At 39.4% G+C, this 24,327-nt stretch overlaps 1 protein-coding gene across 6 annotated transcripts in view; it reads right to left on the bottom strand.

Annotated features, from left to right (window-relative positions):
- Positions 1-24,327, bottom strand: part of MOV10L1 (Mov10 like RNA helicase 1) — a 40,244-nt gene that overhangs the window by 14,437 nt on the left and 1,480 nt on the right. For 3 of the 6 annotated variants that reach the window (XM_048080836.2, XM_048080834.2, XM_048080832.2), the window contains exons 2-15: positions 23,166-23,353; positions 16,693-16,849; positions 16,199-16,311; positions 15,108-15,298; positions 13,134-13,274; positions 10,977-11,218; positions 10,658-10,853; positions 8,519-8,713; positions 7,736-7,847; positions 6,089-6,266; positions 5,423-5,493; positions 4,980-5,071; positions 4,147-4,205; positions 3,551-3,666 (exon numbers count right to left, since the gene is read on the bottom strand). In XM_048080836.2, coding sequence (XP_047936793.2) covers positions 3,551-3,666; positions 4,147-4,205; positions 4,980-5,071; positions 5,423-5,493; positions 6,089-6,266; positions 7,736-7,847; positions 8,519-8,713; positions 10,658-10,853; positions 10,977-11,218; positions 13,134-13,274; positions 15,108-15,298; positions 16,199-16,311; positions 16,693-16,849; positions 23,166-23,353 — 2,051 coding nt within the window. Of the gene's footprint in view, positions 1-3,550; positions 3,667-4,146; positions 4,206-4,979; positions 5,072-5,422; positions 5,494-6,088; positions 6,267-7,735; positions 7,848-8,518; positions 8,714-10,657; positions 10,854-10,976; positions 11,219-11,467; positions 11,726-13,133; positions 13,275-15,107; positions 15,299-16,198; positions 16,312-16,692; positions 16,850-17,003; positions 18,114-23,165; positions 23,354-24,327 lie in introns of those variants that run through there. The other 3 variants (XM_048080833.2, XM_048080835.2, XM_048080838.2) reach the window with 3 other exon arrangements.

The raw sequence follows: 24,327 nt of genomic DNA, 5'->3' as shown, positions 1-24,327 counted from the left end.
CCATGGAAATACTGCAAGGCTTATGCAGTCTTCTGATTACTTGCTCTGCTGCTTATCCAAGGGTACTAGCGACTTGAATACTTCAGGGGATCATACAGGGATCTCTGGGGTAAGATGAGGGGTCCAAGTGATGTTCTCCACCGCCCCTCTATAGTTAAACAGCAGGAACCCAGTAGAACAGGCACCTTGCAATAACTAGCTGTGCTGCAGCTCTTATCAGTATGGCTCTGTGTTTATGTGCAGGAGCTCCATGGCTGCACATTATTCATTGCAAAACCAGAGGCATGCCTGAGCTGTCACCACAAGAGGACTGAACAGCAATGATATTGTTTGATGGTCTAACAACTCCCTGCCAGGAATGGGACAATGTGGATGGACTTCCCACAAACAACTCGCATTAGGCTCCTGATCACAAGTTGTGCTGCTCACTGGAGATTTCTATCATTCACATACCTATTGCAATTCACCCAGGAGATTTCCAGAATTACTAGTGAGTGGATGACAGCTTCCTGACATAAATGGCAGAGGCACTGATCAGGAATAAGTCCCTGCTAGACTTGCTGCTCACATACATGAAAAACGCATGCTTCCACAGATCTGCCTCTAGTGCAGATACTGCAAGGTAACTGCCTCAAGATCTCAAAGAAGGCTAAAAAGGTAAGAGCAGTCAGAACTTTGGACAATCTAGAGCAGACTCCACGAATCACTGAATGAAGTCCTCTGGGAAGCGGACATGGGGAGAAAAGGTACCCAGGAGATCTGAAAACTGTTTATTGAGACATCTTAAACAAACCATCCTGCTGCACAAGATCATCTCGAATTTCAACAGAAGGTCTGCTTAGCTAAACTTGTAGCTTCTTGATGAATTCATAAAATGCGAACTGGAAGGTTAAACTAGGACAGGCAAAAATATAAAAACACTGCTTGGAAAGCTGGACAAAATCTGGAGAATCAAAGCCCAGCTGATGTTTAAGTGTGGCAGGAAGGGAGTAACAAGAACAGACTCTGCAACTGTTGTGTGGAAGAGACAGTCCAGAGATGGATGAGAGAAGACAACTTACTGATGGATGTTATAGGAAAGAAATCAACGCCCTTGAGCAGTTTGGGAATGGGGGGAAAAGTAACGTAAGCGCACCATGCTATGAACTACTTTGAGACACTAGATGCACCCACATTCATAGAGTGGCTGTGACTCATCATAGCGATACAGTTGTGGATGCTGCTACCTACTAAATGGAAAAACAAACAAACAAACAATCCCCCACCCTCCCCCCAAAAACCAACTCATCATTCCCACAAAAAATTAGCAATGTCCCTGACAGCAGGATGAAGCTAACATTGCTCCAATTTAAGATGGACAAGGAAGATCATGAGAACTACAGCTCATCAGCCTCAGTCCATGCCTGAACCGATCACAGAGCATATCCTTTTGGATTCATACATTTAGAAAAAAGGGTGACCAGGAATAGTTCACACAGCTGTAACAAGGGACAGAGCTTTCTTAACAGGTGGCCAACTCAATTTCCTTCTCTAATGAAGGGACTTAGGTGGACAGAAGAAAGCAGTTATTGTAATACTCCTGACTTCAGTAAGGCTTTCAAAATGATCTATTTATCACAGCATTCTTATTAGTCCAAGGACATTACCTAGATGAAGAGACTGTTAAATAAGCTGAAAATTGGCTGAATTACTGGGTTCAAAGTGCATTAATCAATCGCTTGATACTCACCTGCAAACACGCCACAAGCTAGGAACCCCAGGGTTGTTGTTGGGGCCAATATTATTTAGCATCTTTGGGAACTATGATGAGACTGAGTACACCCTCAATAAAATAGCAAACAAAATTGGGATTCATATCTGAAATGCCTGATGGCTCACCTCCAGTTCAGAGGGACGAGAAACTCTGCAGTTAGGCCAATAAAAAACTCACAAAATCAGTTAGAGGTGGAAAGCTCTGTACCTGGGACTGAAAAACTGCACAAACCACGACAGGCTGTGAACCCACCGTCTGAGTAGTAATCCCCAGGCCCTTTCCAGGATCCTGGGTTACTGCTAGATGTATACAAACCAACAGCCTGTTCTTAAGAACTGAAAGAACTTAGCTTTTTTTTTTTTTTTAAGTTTAATTTGGAGGAGGTAAACAGGAATCTAATGCCCATAAGGGCTTAAATAAGACTTGGAAAAAAAAAGACAAACAGTTCTTTGTAGTAGCATACTATATAAACAACGGGTTACAACCACAAATTGTGGGTAGAAAAATTGATACTGGGAATGGGGAAAAAAATGAGTGGAAAGGTTCTGAGACACTGGAACAGGTTACCCAGAGGTTCTGGAACCTCTGGACAAAAACAAATGAACCCCTACCCCAAAGCTGACTTGATCTGGTATTGGTGACAGTTCTGCTTCAAACAGTAAAAATGACTAGGTAACATTCTTAAGTTCCTTTTAAGAAAGATACTATAATTTCTTCCTGTAATTTAACTAGCAGCTAAAAAGCACAGGTAAATTTCCTCAGGCCAGGATGATTATCTTTTATCATAAAATGTTTCCTGCCACAGTGAGAAGACTTCACACATCTATTAAGAAGTTGCTATTAAAACCAGTTTAATGCAAATCTGACAATTCAAATTATAATCATACATGTTGTTACTAGCACTTTTCATTCTAGATGGGAGGGTTAGCTTAATAGCATCAGTTGTTACAAAATTCTCTCTCCAGGTATCAAATGACCTTCTGTCATCAGAAAGCACAGAATTACAGAATGGTTGAGGTTGGAAGGGACCTCTGGAGATCATATAGTCCAACCCCACTGCCAGGCAGGGTCACCTAGTACATATTGCACAGGATAGCATCCAGGCAGGTTTTGAGTATCTCCTGAGTAAGAGACCCCACAACCTTTCTGTGCAACCTGTTCCAGTGCTCTGTCCCCTTAAAGTAAAGAAGTGCCCCCTCAAATTCAGCCGGAACCTCCTGTTCTTCAGCTTGTGCCCATTGCCTCTTGTCCTGTCACCAGGCGACACTTCAAAGAGACCGGCTCCATCCTCCAGACAACCTCTCTTCATATCATTATGCACATTGATCTCATCCCCTCTCAAGTCTTCTCTCCCCAAGCTAAACAGGCCCAGCTCTCTTAGCCTCCCCTCATATGAGGGATGTTCCATTCCCCAAATCATCTTCATAGCCCTCCACTGGACTCACTCCAGGAGCTCCATGTCCTGTAAATAGATAGAAGGCTATCACATTGATTAAGCATGACTTCCCCTTGGTGAATCCATGCTGACTACTCCTGATCACCTTCTTATCCTCCACATGGTCAGAGATGACTCCAGGATGAGCTGTTCCACCACCTTTCCAGGGATGGAGGTGAGGCTGACTGCCCTGTAGTTGCCTGGGTCCTCCTTCTGGCCCTTTTTGAAGACAAGCTACATCGGCTTTCAGAAGCAGCAGAATATGACTGATTCTCTGATTTCTAACAACAGCTGTACAGTACTTATCTGTTACCAATATGAATGCCGTTAAGCATTTTAATAAACATTTACAGAATATTTACCTCACTCTCTTGCTGGGAATATTGTTCAAGGCCATCATCAACACCACAGTACTCAGTAATATTTTGGGTCTTGATAGCTTGTGGTGACCGTAAGAGAAGCCGTTCTGGAAATAAAACTTCAAGTTTGGAGAAGAAAGAAAGGAATTTGAAAGCCACATAAGCACTTCACACATTCTACTGATACCAGCTCGCTCAAAGTGTTCAAAATTGATTTACAAAACCTATCACAGAACTGGGAAAGATCCATGTGAAGTTCATAGGAATTGTTCTACTCTACCATAAAAAACAGGGTATCTGTGCTTTTTATTTAGCTCTGATGCAATGTAAAACTGCCAGTTCACATATTATTGTTACCACAGCATGATTTAAACAGTTCTCATTGGTTCAAACTGTTGACAGAAGTTTAAGTTTCCACTCATGTCCCCTGTGATGGCCAACAACTCCTCTAGTTTTTTTTATAAAGTAATTACAGGAAACTGTAAGAACACATTATTATAATGCATTTTTCTCAGTATGCCCTGATGTGAAAGCAATATAAAACATGAGACTCCTCACAACCAAACCCCTCCAGACAGCTTAAGTTAACTGAAATATACCTTTTTCACCCAGACAGGTAGCTTGTTCAACCGCCAACTGGCACCGTCTGCTAGTAATCCTGTTGTTAGAACAGCAGATCAGCAGTTTGTGGATTAGAGTAAAATTCCGACATTCTGTAAGCTGCAAAAGCATACACCCTACGAGGCATCCAGTAGTTTTTCTGTGCATCACTGCTTATAAAAGTGGGAGTTTTTACACAAGTACTGTAGTGTATTTACTGAAAAATACACTGCAGAAATGTTAATCAACGGATATGCTATGAGCAGCACTGATACATATATTCTCTCGCCCTTCGGTGAGACAAAGATTACCTTGCGCTCCTGATTCAGATAGTCTTTAAATAAGTTTTTGGTAAAACCGATCTTTAACAGAAGATTAAGCAGCTATATACAGCTAACATGCCACAAATAAAGCAAAATTCAAGGTTTATGAATAGTCTTGCAGCCATATTGGTATATTTTTCTTAAAAAACAAAAAAAAAAATCTACCACCCACTCGACAGAAACCCATGCAACCAAAAACCCAAGAACAACAACAAGAAAACGAACATAAAAATCCCATACCACCCCAATAACTATTCCACCGCCTGGCATTGCAACAATCATTTACATGTTGAAACATTCTTGTCTTGTGTCTCTGCTTTGTAGGTAGTGACTACCACTGCAGTCTTATCAAGGAATATAGTTGGAAAGAAGTGAAAGAATTGGCACTTGAGTTCTTAATTGTGCCCTTCCTGTATCTATCCAAACTACCAACTAACAGTCTCATGTATTTTCAAGTTGCTTTACTAGGGGAATCATGAATTGGAGCTTTTTGGAAGTCTATAAAATACCTGCAGTGAACAAATTCCACATCCATGGGTTCCAAGTTGTAAGCCTGTTCAAAATCTGCATTAAATTTAAGAGTAACGTCTTCATTACGTATCTGTTGCAAGAAAAAGAAAAGTTTACTGATGAAGGCCTTAGTCCTTTACACACAACAAAAGCATCTTTGAAAGCACTAGGAGTAAAAAAAAAGCCAATACCTAGATTTACTACTAATACATTTCTAGATTATGTTATGAGCACTTTTAGGGCAGGTAACAATTGTAATCTAGATAGAAAAAAGGAAGCCTACAGTCTTCAAAACAACCCACCTAACAATAGAAATACACCATTTAGAGTGTAGATAAAAATCTAGCTTCCCCAAAACAGGTTAAGCTCCATGACTTGTGCTGGCTTCCCCTCTGAATCCTGCAGACTACCGTATTTTCAACAGAAAACACACCCTGCTTACCTCGGTAATATAGGCAACGTACTCTATTACATGCTCAGAATAGACTTGACTTTTCAGTATCACCTTATCACCTAATTGACAAAAGACAACATTGTTACAAGGAATAGTAAAATTATCACCGCAGTACTTCATTTGTTTCCCTTTTGCATGGTTAAGATTGGAATTTGCAGGATGACGGATGCTAACTAACTTCAGCAAAGTAGCTGGATCCACGAGTACCTCAGAAGGCACTAGTTATACAACTGCACATACCAGTTCAGATCACATTTTAAAAGTCACCTAATATTGATGCCATCAGACCTTCAACACCTTCTGAAAACTGAATCCTGTGTATTGTAACGTTTAATTCATAATTACTTTCCCAGTTTTGATACACCTATTGCAAAAATAAACATTGCACAGTGTTTTTGTGGAAAACTTCCTCCATTTTTGTACTTAAGTCTAAAAATATGAGAAGGCTCCTAGGAACAGACATGTAATGCTTCTTCAGATAGCAGCCATTCTAAGACTTAGGCATTAACAGTGCAGTTCACCTGTACAGGAGCCTAGATTAATTATTTTGTGTTCAAATACATGAAAGACTTCCTTAAGCATATGACAATGCAATGGAGTTTGCACTGCACTAAAAATACAGATCAACAAGCTTTATCTCACATCAATTACTACCTGTATTCAGGTGAGGTCTGCCTTCTTCCACTCCTGGTACTTCTAACACTAAAAAGTTCCCATTCCTCTTCAACGTAATGCCACTCATGCTAAAATCTTTTATCTCCATTTCTGCATAGATCTCTTCAAGCCACAAGAGAGTAGAAAATTTTGCTTTGTAATTATTTATATTAAGACCCTGGAAAGCAGAACAGTATACATTACAGTTGCAATTTCTATGCTGAGATACAGACCCCACCAACCTTAGTATTACGTGAAACAGTTCAAGTTAGACTGCAGAGCAACCAGGCTGCCAATTAAGGTGACTAAATACAGCATCTTGATACACTAAGCTAAACTCCCACAACAGTCAATGCAGAATTGTGTATCTTTGGAGCTCTGATAAAACAGCCAGTCAGCTAAAGCATTAACCATGTCTTCCCTAACTAAAATGGGCATTTCTACACCTGAATTCAGGGGCAGTTTCGAAATTGAATTATATGTTCACCAGTCTCAGAAAGCTTAAAAATTTAAGTACACTGGCCAGAGATGGGTAAAGATGGAGTCACATCAGTCTCTGCCCTGTCTGATGATCATACAGCTTACGTCAAGCTGAAAGAACCTGAACTTTCCCCTTCACAGCTTAACGCACTCTCACTGAAGACGTGTTCACCAACAGCACAAACCTCTCTCTAAACCATGACTGGCGGCAAAGAATGCTTTCAGTTCGATATATTTTCTCTCAAACATTATTTGAATGAGCAGTGCTTTCTGGTGCAGACTTCACAACAGTCACCAACATTAGATGGAACTTAAGATACTGTTAAAAAAAAGTTACCATTACCAGCAGGCTTTCAGTACAAAATTATTTCAAATACTACTTTTTTCTCTAGACAGTATCTCTAGCACACTACCATATGTCAATGACTTCAGGGTGTTTTGTACGCTGTTTAGAAGGCAAACAGCACATTTTACCTAAATATCTGCCCCAGATAAGTCCTTAGAAAGTTGGAGGGGAAAAAAAAATAGGGAAGAGACCACCAGCAGTGCTCTACCAGAAATCAGGACAGTTTCTGAAGGATAACTAATATTTTTTACTAAACTTTAGGTTTGCCGTTTTTTTTTAAAAAAACAACAACAAAAAACAAACTTTAGATTTGCTTTTTTTTTTTCTTAAATGTATTTTAGAACTGCTGTACTCATGGGAAGAAATTGAACTAGCTGTACATTTGAGGATTTAAAAAGAGGTTTTGAACAAGCAGAAAAGAATCCTCTGTTACTGCAATAAGCCTAAGAACTTCTGCTTTCATTTCCTATGAAACAACTGCTGGACTACTGTTCCAACACCCTGAAACCCCTTTCCAATGATGCCTACAAAGGAGAAGTGAGGAGGAATCTTTTTCACCTACTGTAATATCCCTCCCCGGTATAATCTAACTCCCTTTTCAGTTTTTCACATTTACCATTTTGCTTTCTTCTAAGCTTGAATTCTGTGACACACTGAAACCAGTGTAAGTTACAGGACACAGACTGCAGTCTTAGTCTACTTGATAACAGCATTGTATCAGTTTCTATTACGCTAAGGGCTACAAATTTTTGATAAATTAAGGTCAGCTTGAACAGACACACGTAAAATATATTTTCTTATATAAACCTACACTTGCATACCTCTGCTAGGAGAGGCTGGAAGGTCAGTACGTCTAACTTCTGCTCCACACATCTTCTTAACTCATTTGGTATGGTATAATGTGGGAGGAAGCTTGGAAGCTTTCTGCTATTTCTGAAACAAGAGCGTGTTGAATCATTCAGTAGTTTTTTTTTTTTATTTGAAGGACAGCAAATTAATATACCACATCCTCAAGGCTAAAGGAAACCACATGCAACAAAACAGATTTCTTCAAGGTGATAATCATAAGTTTTCTACATTTGGACGAAAGGTACGTGTTCCAATTACTCATTACTTAAAAAAAAGCCTGCTTTTATCCTCTTCTCCATTTAGTGATACTGTTATAACTAAGCAAATACTCTTAAGTATTACAGAAGTTTATCTAGAAGAAGAAAACTTCTGAAATAAAAGTAGCAAAAACATCAACTAATACAGATGTCAGGTTGCTTGAGGAGTTCAGAAGCTAACTTGCTTAGAAAATGATTAAGAAAAAAATCTGAAATAACTGTTACTTGTAGGACACTTACATAGCAATCTAATTTAAAATAAAAAAATCACATTATATAGTAGGAAGCTTCTGTACGAACAGACTACAAAAAAAATCAAGCAGTTCACTACTAAAAAACCCTGTCAGTAAAATCTGAAATTAAAATGTTTACAACATACCTATATAAATATGCACAAATGCTTCTTGTTTGACATTTGTCAGCATTACAAAACAGATATAGCAATACTAAACACAAGATAAGACAAATATTATTCCCTGCCCCCCTAACTCATAGTACCTTTTGCATTTAGGGGCAACCACTGTTGTCGTCCTTTGCTGGGGTACTGAAGTAATTTTAGGCTTTCTTGAAGAAAATGGTTCCACAGGTGCTATTAGTAGTTCTGCTTCATTTGTTACTGTGGTTTCAATATAGCGTCCAATAGTAAAATCAGAAAAACCAAGCAACAGGAGTTCTTTACTGTATCCAGGATTTCTTCAAGCAAGCAAAAGTTAAGTTCTTAAAACCATCACATTGTCTCTTCCTCAGCCATAATTACATTTTTTAGTAAAACTGTATGTTGTCATTTCAGTAACAAGAGAGCTGCTAACTTGGGGCAATTCCTTACACTCACTCCCTATGAGTTCAGTCCAGGTATCATGTTACACAATGAAAAATTTAAAAAATTTTAAACCCCAATTTCATCAAAAGCTTGCGTAAGGAACAGCATCTCTCTCCTCAACATACCAGGTACAGAATTAATACTCCCATCACAAGGAATGTCTTGTAATTACTGCTCCTGAAAACAATGAGCCGAACATTTCCAGCAGAGGAACCTACAGCATATCTCCCCCCCTCCCAGTGTGCAGCAACAGCTTTCGCTCTGCCTTGCTTAAGGCTACTCAGAACTGAGTCCTAACTGCAAACACATCAAGTGGAGAAAGCAGGCAAGATCTTCATCTTCTGAAAAAAATGCACTGTGTATCTGTAAGTGGGGCTTGGGGAGTGACAGAGGAAAAAAAGGTCAGAGGGAATTGTTTCTTCAGATCCAGTTCTAAGGAACTTAAGACCCTTCATGCACACCATCTGCTCCAAAATCCGTTAACAAACTCTTCCCAGCACTATCTAGAGCCAAATTCTCTCCTTAGCACCAACTACACAGTCTAATACCGTTACTGTGTGTCTGAAATCCAGAAGGATTCCAGCTTACTCTCTCTTTGGCAGGAGTGCCACTTTTTCATGCCAACTAACACTACCTACTCAGGTTAAAGCTGTAGCCTGTTTTCTCCCTGATACACAAATCCAGCACAAACACCAAACTGTCCAAATTTACAGTCTAAATTTTCAGTCCCTATGGTCCCTTAAGTGGCCAGCAAGCACTTGTTACCTTCACGCTGTACTCTCCCATGGAGAGTTGTGTGGATTGTTAGAAGGTCCTCACCCAGGCTTTGTGGCATTTACACATCTACAGTGAAATACAAATTGCTCTTTCTACACATCTCTGTCCATAAAGACGTGCCATGCTGGCAGCTTACCTTCCAAACTGCAACTATATCACCCTAGGAAAATTGCTACCGTTTTAAAATCGTAAGGCAGGGGTTAACAGAAGTAGCCGGTAAGTTCATGTATTATAATTTTGATGAATTAAACAATTAGACTTTGTTTTCCCTGTTCAACTTGGAAATTATGATCATAAAAATTGATGGTGGTAGTACACATTTTGTAGATCTACAACAAAAGTAACTGAAAAAATACATGAAAGTAAGCTTTCCAGCAAGAGGTTCCTTCCTGAGTTCTGAAAGAGCTCACAAAACCACAACTTACTATTCTTAGCCAGTTCCATGAAATATTTTGTACAGCAGAGTACTTTCATTTACAAGGTGATTTTCTATTTTTTTAAAAAAAGTATTTGCAAACCTCTAGGAATCAGACCTTCAAGGAATAAAGCTTTTTTTTCCCCCCCCCTTGGCACAGATAACTTGCACTTAATATCACAGGACAGGGAAGTTTGAGATTTGGACATAGAGCAACGTGAATACAACTTAACTTCACGGTGCTAAGACCAGAAGAAACATCATACAACACACAGAAATCCCCTGGAAAACTACATTAGCTCTAGAGCTCATAGAGCAACTGACTTCCCAAACAGAATATAACCAGCTGTAGACATTACCTTTACCTTACTGCCTTTTTCCATAAACTACCCATTCCCACTGTATTTCTTCATTTACTACCATCTTTTCTTTTGACAAACATCAGAACGAAGTGTTAAAATGCCAACCACTTCGAGCTCCAGTATAGATTTCTACATCATTTGCTAACAGATACTGGCTGCCTTTAATGTACACACACACAAAAAATGTTCCCAGAATAAGGAAGTATTAAGTCAGTTTTTATGATTTGTTTCCATCATACCAGTGAGAACAAAGAAATACTTACACAGCTGTGCATACGATCACTACAAATGTTTTTCCTCCTGGTGGTATGACAACTTCTCCAGTAATGTTAGTTTGATTTACTGGCTGCTCGACATCATCTCTTTGCTCTTTTTCACCATTATAGAGATTCTCATCTTTTACCAGGGAAACATTTTCTTTTGTCTTTGACAAATTTCTTTCCTGAGGATTGTTTCTATCTGTAGGAAACAAATTATTTTATCAGGATTGTTATGGCTAGCACAGGCAAGCCTTTTCAAACAAACCTATGGATCTTCTCATAAGTTAACATTCAGAATTCAAATGGTAATAATTCACTGTACCTGAAATGACTCCATTCTTCATAACGCACGCATTATTCAGTGACTCATATGTTGTTCCTCCACTGCCATTACAGAAATTAACTGCAGCTTTTGAAACATTTTCTTGATTTATTGCAAAAGACGACAGATGCGCTGATGGACTGTCCTGGCATTTTTGAGGAATCTGAAAACTGAATTGCTTGTCTTTCACCCATCCAGCTAATCTGCAGCTGATTAAGGACTGTGGTACACTCCCTTTATTCCTAGAAATAGTTATGGAATTACGTAATTAAATGCACAGTTAGTAGTCATCTCTGCAAGCTTAATTCTACCTGTAGTTAAATACAACCGTTTGTAGTTGGGTCAGGTCACCATTATTTCATAACCACTACTGGGAAGAAATCACACTGCTGCTAGAGGCCTAGAACCTCTGCTAAATTTTATTATTTTTAGGTCTATCAACCACCCTACGAAGTACAGCAAAAGAACCAGCAACATGCATACAGAAGTACCGTGTATGAGAAAAGCAACAGCTTTTTTCTTCTCCAAACACAGGGTAACAAACTTTTAGGAAAAAAACGCACAGCAACAAATAGGTGGTATTGAGGTTGGACTCCATTTCAGCATCTATGTACAGATTTGAACAAAACCCCACCAAAATCCAAGGATGCACCAACATAGTACACCAGCATGCAAGTTTAGGAAAAAAAGAAAAGTCTGGTCTGCTTTTAATATGCAAGTATACAACAGTTTTGTTCTCTAAGACTGAGGAACGCAGCGTATCTGCATTTTAAACTGAACACACAAGCAAAAGCATTTACATTGATCCTCATTTCAGAAAGGAAATAGTTTGAGGATTGAGAAGAAACTTATGACTGGGTAGTCTTGGAGAACTATCTATAAGACAGAGGCTCAATAAGACTATCCTGACATCACTAAATCCAATACGAAAACCTCTTCAAAACCCCACTATCTGGGGACATATTGGCTTTATGTGGTAAAGTACTGGTAGTGGGGGGGGGGGGCTGCAGGGGTGGCCCCTCTGAGCAGAGCCCAGCAGCTGCCACATGTTAGATCATAGCCAGCTCCAGACTGCTTCAAAGGGGACACACCGCTGGCCAGAGCCAAGCCAACGAGCACAGAATTACAGAATTGGCTGGGCCTCTGTGAGAGCAGATTCAAGAACAACTGCTGGGCAACAACAGCTGGGACAGTGAGGAGTGAGAACCAGCCCTGCAGTCCCCAAGGTCAGTGCAGAAGGAGGGCAGGAGGTGCTCCAGGCACGCAGCAGCAGTTCCCCTGCGGCCTGTGGAGAGGCCCCTGGTGGAGCAGGCTGTCCCCCTGCAGCCCATGGGTCCCACATGGAGCAGATCTCCACGCTGCAGCCCGTGGAGGAGCCCCCGGTGGAGCAGGTGGATGTGGCCTGGAGGAGGCTGCGGCCCATGGAGAGCCCCCGCAGGAGCAGGCCCCGGGCCGGAGCTGCAGCCCGTGGAGAGGAGCCCACACACAAGCAGGGGGTCTGGGGGGAGCTGCTGTCTGTGGGGGATCTGTGCTGGAGCAGTTTGCTCGTGACAGATGGACCCTGTGGTATGGACCCAATTGGAGCATTCTTGAAGAGCTGCTGCCTGTGGGCAGCCCCCGCAGGCTCAGTTTCGGGAAGGACGGCATCCCGTGGGAGGGACCCCACATGGAGCAGGGGCAGAGAGTGACTGAGAAGGAGAAGCAGAGACAAACCACCAGGGACTGACCGCAGCCCCCAGTCCCCATTCTCCTGTGCTGCTTGGGGGGAGGAGGTAGAAGAGAGTGGACAGGGGGAGAAGGTGTTTTTGGTTTGCTTTTAGTTTCTCACTGCTCTAGTTTGCTAGCGATAGGCAATAAATTACACTGATTTCCCTATGCTGAGTCTGTTTTGCCCCTGACAATACTTGGTAAGTGAACTCCCTGTCCTTATCTCAACTCATGAGCCAGTATTTTCTCCCCTTTTTCCTTTGAGTAGGGGGAGTGAGAGAGCAGCTGTGGTGGAGCTCAGCTGCCCTGCTGGATAAAACCACTGCAGTGGATTACTTGAAAGCTGTAAACAACAATATTTAACTATGAAAGGCTTCTGTATGAAAGACAAGTTTACGGATTATGGAGGGGTGGAAAGGAAGAAAGCTCAGAACAACCAGAAGGGCTTACTCTATCCAAACAGTCATGCTTCTAGATTCCCCCTGCTTCAGAGTTCCAAAATCAGTTGTTCTTGATACTTCCAGCCCTCCTTTGTTTCTCATTAAGTTTTCATACGGGTCATCCAGATCAACTGGGTTGCAGGGAGATTGTCTGTAAAAAAGATTGAATTTTATGTAGTGATTCAATTTAAGGTAGTGATTTTAAAACTAACTCAGGAAGCATCTCTGATTCAGCACACTCACTCAGGAAGTATCTTTAAGAATGACTACAGCATAGAACAGTCACAATGTTTATGAAGAAGCACGGGAGAGGCTTTGCTTTCTCAGCTAGTTTTACTTCCAAAACCATTATGTTACCTTTACTAGCTGAAGCAACAAGTTGATGAAAGGCTTGTTTTTAACAGCACAATAAACTGAACTCTGAAACTCTGAGTATAAGATAAAAGTGATTAAGAAGCTAGCTGGTCTTTCTTGAAGAGCTGAACCAAATCCAAATGGTGACTGAAGCCACTGCGGATCTCTTTGGGATCTGAACCAAGACACAAGAGAGACCAGGATGCTTAGCAAGAGCCTTGCTGAGCAGCGGAGCTTGATAGAGGAAATTGACTAGCCTTCAAACCTTTTTGAACACATACCCTAACCACTTAGGCCTTCTGCCCGCTGCAACAGTCTACAAGTATACTGAAAAAAGAGTTTAAAAAGCTGAAAAAACAAAAAATAACATTAAACACTACTGTTACACACATTAGTGATGAAAAAAGCCTACAAGATCAGAGCCACATGCTCCTTCCTGTCAGACAGCAACTGTAGCTCTCAATGGTCAATGTCAGCTACCAGCAAGCCTTTTTCAAAATCATTTCTGCTCTACAATGAAGAAAGTATTCAGTTAATTAAAATGGCCCTTGGTTTAATTGTTTCTCCGATATTTATATACCCTCAGTGAGTACCTTAGTCACCTAATGCAATAAAGTAGAAAATTATCACAGCTGCTCTTTATTAGATACAGAGTTTACTCTCAAAGCCCACTAGATGTCTCCCATTGCAGCTTACCCTGGCTCATTTTTGATGCAAGAAAATACATGAAAACTGAGAAGTCAACCCTAGTATCTACTTTTATAAGATTTTTGAATATAAAATCCATCACTAATAAGCTCAACCAAACAAATTGTACTGTCGTACAAAGTGATGCAAACACTTCCAGCTCTACCTAGGTACAAGGTAAGCCTACTATATCCATTATTTCCAGTGAGAACTAACAGCTTATTCCATTCTTCACAGGTCCTTTGAAGATGGATGTACTGCCCTTCGCCATCTTCTCTAGAGAGGAACAAAGCAAACTGTCCCATACCTGATGTTTTTGAGGTATAGAAAGGTCTGTTTTACTCATTTCGACTCTCCCATTGGTCCACTGCCTATTTCTGGCTGGCATAATCAGGCTGAGCAATCCCACCAGAGCCTTGTCAGCACTGAGTGCTGACTGGAACTCACGAGTCCAGCTACAGATCTGTCCTGCAGAACTGCTACTGAATAGTTACTTCCTATTCAGCATTTCTGTAGGGGATTATTTCATAAGATTGTGCTTCTTCCCATACTAAACTACTTTTATTTCCACATCAGTTCCACTGAAAATAGGTTTCAAACAGTAAAGTCGTCACTAGAAGAACAACACAAATTACTGGAACTTGGCATTACTCTAACTCAACTGTGAAAAATTCCATCCTTGCCTAGCTGTATTCTGAGCACAGCTGCTACTGGTTTTACTCCTTTAGTAAGCACAGATGCCTCCATCTTCTGCAAAGGAAGGAGAAAGAGCCAGGGCTAAAACATAACACTCTGATCTTCCCATCATCATGTCTTCTAGACAACTAGTCAAAAATCCAAACCACAGTATCTCTTGCTTAATAGATGCAAGAAAATTTAAACTGCAAACTGCAATTTATCCCTACTCATTAGCAAGTGGAAAGAAGAAAATAATGAATGTTACCCCTTCTGGTCGACTGGAGCCAAGCAGAGAGCTCTCCAAACATAAAACGACTGATTGCTCTCCACCACAATCACATTCACTAGATCATGAACACGAGGTGAATAGCCATCAGGAAGTCTCAGCGAATCCAAAGTGAAAAATATATTCTCATCCACAGTACCGTTTCTTCCACAGATGCTGGAAATGCGAACCTGTAACAGGTTGTTATTCAGTGTTACTTGGTATTACCTGCTTAATCTAAGTGACATACTATCATTGCTTAGTTTTCCATGCAAGTCATGCTCGCGTTAACAGAGCAACAATCTGAAATTTCAATTATTTATAACAGACAAACATACAGCCTTAACCTAGAATCACTGTGCTTGTCTATAGATTTTAAAATGTAAAGAGACAGAAGCACTTCAAGCATTAGGTTCTACTTTCATGTGCTATGTTTGACTTAATCATGATACCCATCATACAAATTAGGTAAGTTGGAAGACTTCAGTACTAGCAGTCACAACAGGAGGAATTTTCTTTTCCTCCTCTTCCTATGCTTGACAAACAGATATTATTCTATATATAAAATTAAGCTAAATACAATAAGTCATGTAGATCACTATTACTAGAGGGCATGAGTATTTTCAGTAAAATAAAAAAGGGACAATTACTGTTTCAAAGCCACAATACTTGGACAAGTTTAACATAAATTCCAGTCCTCACTTATTTAAAAGTTTGGCTGCAGTAGGGATCTGTGAATTTTCAACGTAACTAAAAGAGTAAGCATCCGAATTCAGAATCAACAGCCAGTATGTTAATCAACCTGTTCTACCCAGAACGTGCCTAAATTTTCAAAAAGCCTTCACATATAGGATTATTTCTAAACCAGCAATGAGTTGGTATCTTTTATCATTTGAATATGTACCAATAGTAGCAATCCTAAAAGTACCCACAAACTCCACAACTTCATGAAAGATTCCCCTTGTCAAAAACCCTCATGTACTAAGTGGCATCCCTGCTCATGGCAGGGGGGTGGACTGGAGGATCTTTAAGGTCCCTTTCAACCTGAGCCATCCTATGATTCCATGAAAAACAACATGCTGAACGTTTACCTTATCCACTCGCTTATATCTCAAAGGCTTTACAGCAACTGCTTCACTGCTCCATGTTGTTGGTTTAATAAAATATTGTGCTTGCACCAAGTCACCTACCCAAGGCTTGAAACCTATGTGAAACAGAACATCTCATGTTAATTGCTACTGATTTCATTTGCGTTACTCCCATACAGAACTAAATGAAGTTAAACAATGCGACCAGCCAGAACAATGCATTATTTAGATCCAATGAGTTGAGGCTTCTCTTTTTAGTTCTTCAAATCCCGAGCAGGTTACGACAAACTATGCAAGTGATGCCAGTGGAAAGCACACTTGTATACACCAGGACTGCAAGTACATCATGCTCAGTGAGAACGATGATGAAGCTTTCTTCACCCAACTCCCCTTATTTGTTTCACTACATACACTATCAGAACTTCTTTGGGATGCGGTCTACGTGCTTCAGATTAACAGAAAATTAAGGAAGAACAAACAAGAAAGCCTCTACACACCTTCACAGACATCTTCCATTGTGAAATGAGTATTCTGATTTATGTAGCCACCATCCTTACAGAGAGAAGTAATATTGCCAATTAATATTTTCACATGTTGTTCAGAAGCATTACAAGCGGTACTGTAGCTTCCCCATGTAGTCTGGACTGCATCTACCTATTAATACAATAAAAAGAAAAGAAACATACACAGCTGACACTCACAAGTGTGTGCTTATTTTATAAAGCAGACAGTTAAACAAATTTTATTATGATCCTCAGAATTCCAACTGCTGCTGGAAGTCAATCTTATTAGACAATTCTATACTCACCACAGCTGCTTGTTTTTGTAGAAAAGAATGCGTAGTAAACAGCAAGGAACTTCCCCCTTTAAGAAGTCTGCTGCATGCTTCAGTGGTAGTCAGTAAAATAGTTAAATATTGATTTGCCAAATGTTTGTCACGCCTCTTCTGTGTTAGGTCTACTGTTAAGAGTTTTCTTAATATTGGTAAGAGGAACCGCATCCTCAACCCTGCAACTTGACTGTACACAAGCGGATCTAGAACATCGTTATTTCAGAAAGCAATAAAAAAAAATACACGTTGTCAAAATGCCATTTATCAACACCTTAAGCATTTTAGACTGTCCCTCAGTCATTCTTTAATCATTGAAATTGAAAAGAAACATCTGCTTCTTAAATGCTCTCCATATCAGCACCTCAAAAGTAAGTTTAATTGCTTAAGCAGGCCTTTGCAGAACCCAAGCCACAAATTATCAATGTTTACAAACCCTTTTAACCCTGCATGGTTATGTTGGGGGCAAGGATAATAGGAGCTCTGCTGTTAATTACTCAATATAAGCACACTAACATTTCCTAGAACTGTGAATTGTCTTCCTTGCTTCTGTAGGGGCACTACCATCATGGGGTCAGGGGTCCTGGCTCTACATCTCAAATGCTTAGTATTCAGTTTCCTCGCTCCCTAGAAGCACTGATGGAACCAGTAACAATGCCAATGCCACCACACAGACGCACTCAGCTGTTACACAAGAACTGCTGACTCTGTATAGTATGCAGAGAAGCCGCACTGTGCAACAGAGCAAAAGAAAGGAGATCACCAGTTCTTTTATGAGGGTAATGAGGATTAGGTTGGATGAAAGCATTATGAAAGTATGCAAGGTATCTCTGCGGTGATTAAACAAATTGAATGAAATGCCTGTGGACAACTTCTTCAATGAATGATACATATGTAGTGCAAGCGTACATATCAGATCATTAAGTTAACACAGTCAGTAATATTCTCGTCTTTTTAAGGCGGTGTTCCACGAAAGCTAATTTCAGAAAGCACCTACGAATTGACAACCAGAATAAAGAAGCTGATAGGAAACCTAGCATAATGCAGGTAAAAGTAACCAGAACAAAATCAACCCAAACTGGATGGAAAAGAAAAATATAGCTGTAGTGTTTTCACTTCTATACGAAGATTAGACACTCAGAACTAGAAAGTACTTTCTTAATGTATGTGAAAAAAGTCACCCCAACAGAAGAGTCTGTGTAACATCGTCTTTCTTTTACAGATCAACATTTGCACAGAGATGAAAATCAGTCCTTTACCCACACTTTTCATAAATATTAAAAGGCATTTTACACTTGCTACATGCTGTTACTACATTTGTATAGTGCACTTTCTGGAGACAAATTTTACCAAGAACAAGTACATTATGAAGCAAGAATAGACTGAGTATTAACTGCTTTGTCTCGATCATACAGATCATAACCCAGATGCTGACTGTGGTGGTTTTACTTCAGCTGGGCAGCTGAGCTTCACCACAGCTACTCTCTCACTCAACTCAAAGGAACGGGGGAGAAAATACGATGCAATGGGCTCAAAGGTTGAGGTAAGGACAGGGAGATCACTCAACAATTATTGTGATGGGCAAAACAGATTCAGAGTAGGGAGATTAGAGAAATTTATTGCCTATTACTAGCAAGCTAGAGAAGTGAAAAACACAGAAAAACTGAAAACACCTTTCCCCAATCCACCCTCTTCCACCTCCTCCACCCCAGCAGCACAGGAGAATGGGGGCTGCAGTCAGTCCTTTCCCTTTGGAGTGACAGAGCCATTGTGGTGGAGCTCAGCTGCCCACCTGAGTAAAGTCACCATAGAATCAGAACGGCTTGGCCTGGAAGGGACCTTCAAGATGATCCAGTTCCAACCCCCCTGACACGGACAGGGATGCCACCTGCCATATCAGGTTACTCAGCGCCCCATCTCTACTCCAGTTTGCAAACAGTTTAAGGATACAACTACGTATTTTACAGTCAATACTGCTATACTGCATTTAAACAACTATTGTTTCTTGGTACTCTTTTTAATGACATCAAAAAACCACTTTAAAAAAAAAGCACATTTTGCTCCAGTCTGAAAGAGATCTTAATACTCACCAAGAAGATCTGAATATCAAGCTCTTCCCTAAACAATTTATATGGGTTCATATGGATAAAGTCTAAATGACCCTGAACACTGATCCACATAAGACTACTGAATTTACGTTTAGTGTAAGCTACATACAGAGTTGTGCGTCAAAATAACTTGCACACCTACAGAAATGCTTTCAACACATGAAAATATATGAAACATCCCAATGTAAGTTTTCTTCCTTCTTCTCCATCTCCGTTTTCCTCTACCAGAGAAATTGTTCCTGGTTCTAGCTCAAAATGGCCTTCTTTCTATGACAGAGAAAGCCTGGGAGAGCTCAGACTTTTAGAAGATGATGTTATATGAAATGGTATTTGCACACCAATCCTGTTTAATGATTACACTTGTCAGGAAGCTTTTTTTTTTCCCCTCTGCCTATGAGATTAAAAATAATCTAATTTTCCTGTGCCCAGAAAAAATGGACTGAAATGCTATTTGGCTGCTTTGAGCAACATTCTCAACACATCTCAACTTTGTGCCACTATACAGAAAGTGAATCAAGCTTTAATACAGAGTACAGAACAAGTCTGGGTTTTTATCCAAGTACTTAAACGAGGCCTTTAAAGAAGGGAGAGCAGCGCTGTCCTACTGGAATTAAATATTCTACATTAGCGAGTAAGACAGAAACTTGCAACCAGAAGTGGGAACCTTGAAATCCTTATGTAGGAAGTCCGTTACAGTCATGATTATTCTTGTTCAAAATAATCTGGATGTATTTTTTCCTCTCACGTCTGAGAACAGTTGTACCATTTTTCTTTTTATTTGCAAGAGTTCACAGACTACTGCATCCTTTGAAGAAATGAGTTTTGTCTCCTTGCTTACTGGGTTGTGAATTCCACTAAAAATATATAAAATGAAGGGACATGAGGTTACCTTACAAGATGCTAGGTTTTTATTTTTATTTTTTAATATAAGTACTAGAGCTGGCAATATTTTAGAAATCTTTCATTAGATTTCTTGTGGTATTTCATTTTAGGTCCTACAATCAAGCTCTGTCCTTATTACTCTCCTTTCCTTAGTCTCATTTAATCAGCAAAACTGCACTGGTTGCAAAATGAAACAGGTTTCCAAGGAAAAACTCACCCAGAATTTTGCGTGTAACTGGAGTTCATTTTACTATGTGATGTTGTCTTACATAGTTCTATTTTTAATTTGAAACATCTTTACTTCAGGAATTGTTCATGCTGCTATTCTGATTAAGAGGGGAGAGAACAGAGAAAAATGTACGCATGAAAACATTTAAAGTCTTCTTGAAATCATGTTATAAAAAAAGATGTCTTAAATTCAGGTTTAAAAAAGACCTGGTTTGTTATGAACTGCAAACATCTCAGAAATAGTTTGATATCATTAGTTATTATCAAACCAGCAACGGAGCTTGAAAAAAGTCCACTGAAGTAACTCTACTGCATTTCCTCAATCATCTATAGAACTCATTAATACATAAAATGCATCTAAACACCCAAACATCACACAGTAAAATGCAAATCACTTAGTCTTCTAGCATTTTAATTTTCTATCTACTTTTATTTGAGAGGTCACATTTTCAGCCAACTTCATTTTACCAGACTCAGCACAGTTACTGCCAGTTCAGCCACTAAAGAAGAAAAAATCCTGAACATTTGCATTTATTTTAATAAATAAAGCAGCCTCCAGGCTATTTCCATGACAGAAATAGGAGGAACTTACGTGCAAGTCATTAGAGCAGCCAGAAAGTTTGGCTTCCTCATTACCCCAGTGTTCATCTCATGGAATGATTATCATCATGTTCAACTGCAAAACATGGTTATCACAAAAAAGGCTTTTGGCCACCATCCAGCATCTTTGCACTGGTTTCCCATTTACAGGTTAAGTAGATGCAGGTCTTTCCCTAGAATTAACAGCTACACTGACTGATGGAACTTAGAGCTTTAAATCCGAAGGCGATCTTTAAATTCAAGGCAAATTAAGGGAGAAAGACAATAAAATAAATCTTTCTAGATTACCATCTGTAGGAACATGTATTTTACAGAAAGCAACTCTTTCAGATGGCAAACACACACCTTCACTTCTCCTACATCCACAAAGCCACACTGATAGGAAGACTACTACAGGGAACAGAGCTGTGTTCATGAACTGAACTGTTCATGCAATCAGTCGCAAGGCAGCTTGTGATGGTATTTGGTCCTTCCTTACAAAGGCTCTACTGGCCATACACACAGCTCTTCAAAAGAGAAGCAGCATGAATAGGCAGTTTTAAAATTCTTACGTTTTTGGTCATATGTACATAAAGCTCACACACACATCTAGCACATGCCTGACACCACATGCATCCTTTTCTGAACATTAGATGTTTTATGCAGCAAGGCACGCTGGCAATTACATGCTCTACATGTCACAGATGCATTGCAGATGCCTCCGCACATGTACATGACATCAAGTGGAATTCCAAATGTTCAGTAGTTTACTGTTTTAGCTTGAATTCAGACACATGGGAAATTAAAATAGATGGGTCAAATGCTCAGATTTTAAGGATTGGGGAAAGTGAGAATGAGAAATAAAAAATACACTGTACAACTTTACAGTTTCAGGATTGTTCAACAAACAAGCTCAGAAAACGATACAGTACATTGCAACAGAGATGCCACCAGTTTCAGTTATGATCTGTAAATCATCCTGCTACAAACGTATACCACTTGGCACTAAGCGAGTTGTGGTACACATCAAGATAATGCAAACTGGCTTCTGTAAGACAGCCAGTTATTAATGGACATTGACCAAAATGTCTCTGAAGTTACGAAATCAGGATAGTGCACAGAAAGAAGGCACGAGACATCAAGAACACTACATGCTAATCAGTGCAAGATTTTGATCTCCTTTCCCTAATTATTTACATCATTTGTCAATTTAGCATAGTAAAGGCAAGTAAATAGTAATGATGAGTTCTTCAATCTGATAGCTTCTACTCTCATTAAACCTGTGTATAAGAACTTTATTAATAAAGCTTACTAAAAAAATAGAATATTTTGTTTAACCATCAACTTCCTATTACCTGCAACACGATGCCTGAAGCTACTCTGATGATTATATTCTTTATAAAAAGCAAGAGATCCTAAAATCCTTCATTATAAAACATCCATTTACAAGGAAAGTTAACTTCAAAATTGCAGTTGTATTGAGACTGGCTCCCTGCAGCCAGCTCAAGTCCAGCTAGACTTACTTGCTTTGGCTCACGGTGAGTTTGCTGATGAAGCACACTGGCCCAGTGCTGTACTCAAAGCATAACGTAGCTAAGCAGATGCCAGCCAAGAAGGCTGGTTCTGTACCCCCAGTTACCAACTGCTTCTGCATGGCTGGCAGCCTTTGAAGCAGCAGTTATGTTTACATAAGATCCAAACAAAGAAGGGCTGTTGGACTCAGCTTCTCTGTGTAAGAAAGCTAGATTATCATAGGCATCTGAGTTAAGGCTGATTTTAAAAAATTATAGTAGATTAAAATTGGAAGCAATGGATCATCAAGCCTGAAGTAGGTTTACAGATGAAACATCAAGAGGTACTGAAACATCCCTTTTTATAACTCAGTGGCACTAAATTACTGAATTTTTACAATAAGAAATTCTGACATTTGTGTTCTTGTTCACTTTTGTTCCAAAAAAGTAAGCTTACAGACACTGGTTTTATTTCCCTATCAATTCACATAGCGATGTCATAAATATGACTCAAACTCAAAAGTTAACATACAGATTTGAGTTAGGTCTGATTAAAAAAAACAAAACTCTGATGCACTTACCTCAACCAACAGTATAATATTTACTACATCCAGATCGACACTCAGAGCATGAGCACAAGAATAATATGCTAAAAAAAATGGCATACATTAAATCCAAAACCACTTATCCCCTGTATGTCAAAGGCTGGCAGTTTTTTTTTTTTTTTCTTAAACCATTCAGCATTCAGGAGACTGAAATTATAGTAACTTCCACAATACAGTCTCAATTAATTTACAGAGAAAGTGAGACTACCATTTATATTCACCTCTTACCCTGATGGCCTTCAAGCCACTTGATATTTTGTCCTCTTCAACAATAGCAATAACTTCCTGTCCAACAGCCAGTGGCATGCCATTTGAAACAGCATCTTTTGTGAAGATTATCAAGTCATTGATCATCCCATAATCATGGCAAAATCTTGTCACCACTCCTTGCACGGTTTTTGCTTCATGACCTGCACCTACAGGAAAAGTGTTGGTGTAAAAGCAAATCACTTGGTCAAAGAACCATTAAACGCGTAATGAATGCTACGAAGTAAAAGTAGTACCACTACTTTTTAATCAAGAAATCATTCTCTTGCCCAACTTAAATACCAACAGCAATTACAAAACAGTTTCACATTTGAAACTTGCAGGCTTATAGAAGAAAGCTCATTAAGTACAAGTGATGTTTGTCTTTGAGCTGTATGGAAAACATACTTTGAAAAACTTAGTATTAAAAAAAACCAACAACCTTTCAGGTTAAACAACTAAACAACTAACAACTAAACAGTTGTTAAAACAACTGTTAACAGAAAGTTAAACAACATTCAGCTAAACAACTTTTCCCAAAAGTTCTGGGCCAACAGCAATTTTCAATATTTTCCACACCAAAATAAACAGTTCTCAGCATTCTTTGCATAAGGAATCCAACAGATTTAAGTTTTCTATACTGAAGAAGTAGGGAAAGTAAACAAGCATGATGCTATATAAATCAATTTATCACAGCTGTTTGTATAATAATTAGTATGCTTCTGAACTGAGACGTGCTGTTCCTCTGGAAACCCACGACTTTCAAGTGTTTTGGGTTAGAAGCAGTATCTACTTACACATCACAGAAACTTTCCCTCAACAGCACTGTACTACAATGTCAGGCTTAAACTAATATACTTCAGCCCAGCTTTACGGTTCTAAGGTATTATTAGCTACACTAACAACCAAGACTATTAATACAATAGTTTGTTTTGCTTTCTGTTTACCTAAGTATGCAAGAAGTACTTTTTAGTAGTCTGAATAAAGCATCATTTGTTAAGACATGTTTGCATTTATCGTAGTTAATCTTGCAGTAAGCAAAATGTCTATTTAAGTCACCAGAGTGCTCCTCCTTGTTAAGCCTCCCCATATACCTGGTCCAACACAAAACATTTAGTATTATCCTATAATCTAAACGTACTGC

This window comes from Anser cygnoides, chromosome 1, assembly GCF_040182565.1.
Source record: "Anser cygnoides isolate HZ-2024a breed goose chromosome 1, Taihu_goose_T2T_genome, whole genome shotgun sequence".
In the NCBI taxonomy this organism is placed as follows: domain Eukaryota; kingdom Metazoa; phylum Chordata; class Aves; order Anseriformes; family Anatidae; genus Anser; species Anser cygnoides.
Note: the sequence above shows the minus strand (reverse complement) of the source record. Positions and strands in the feature narration are given on the sequence as shown.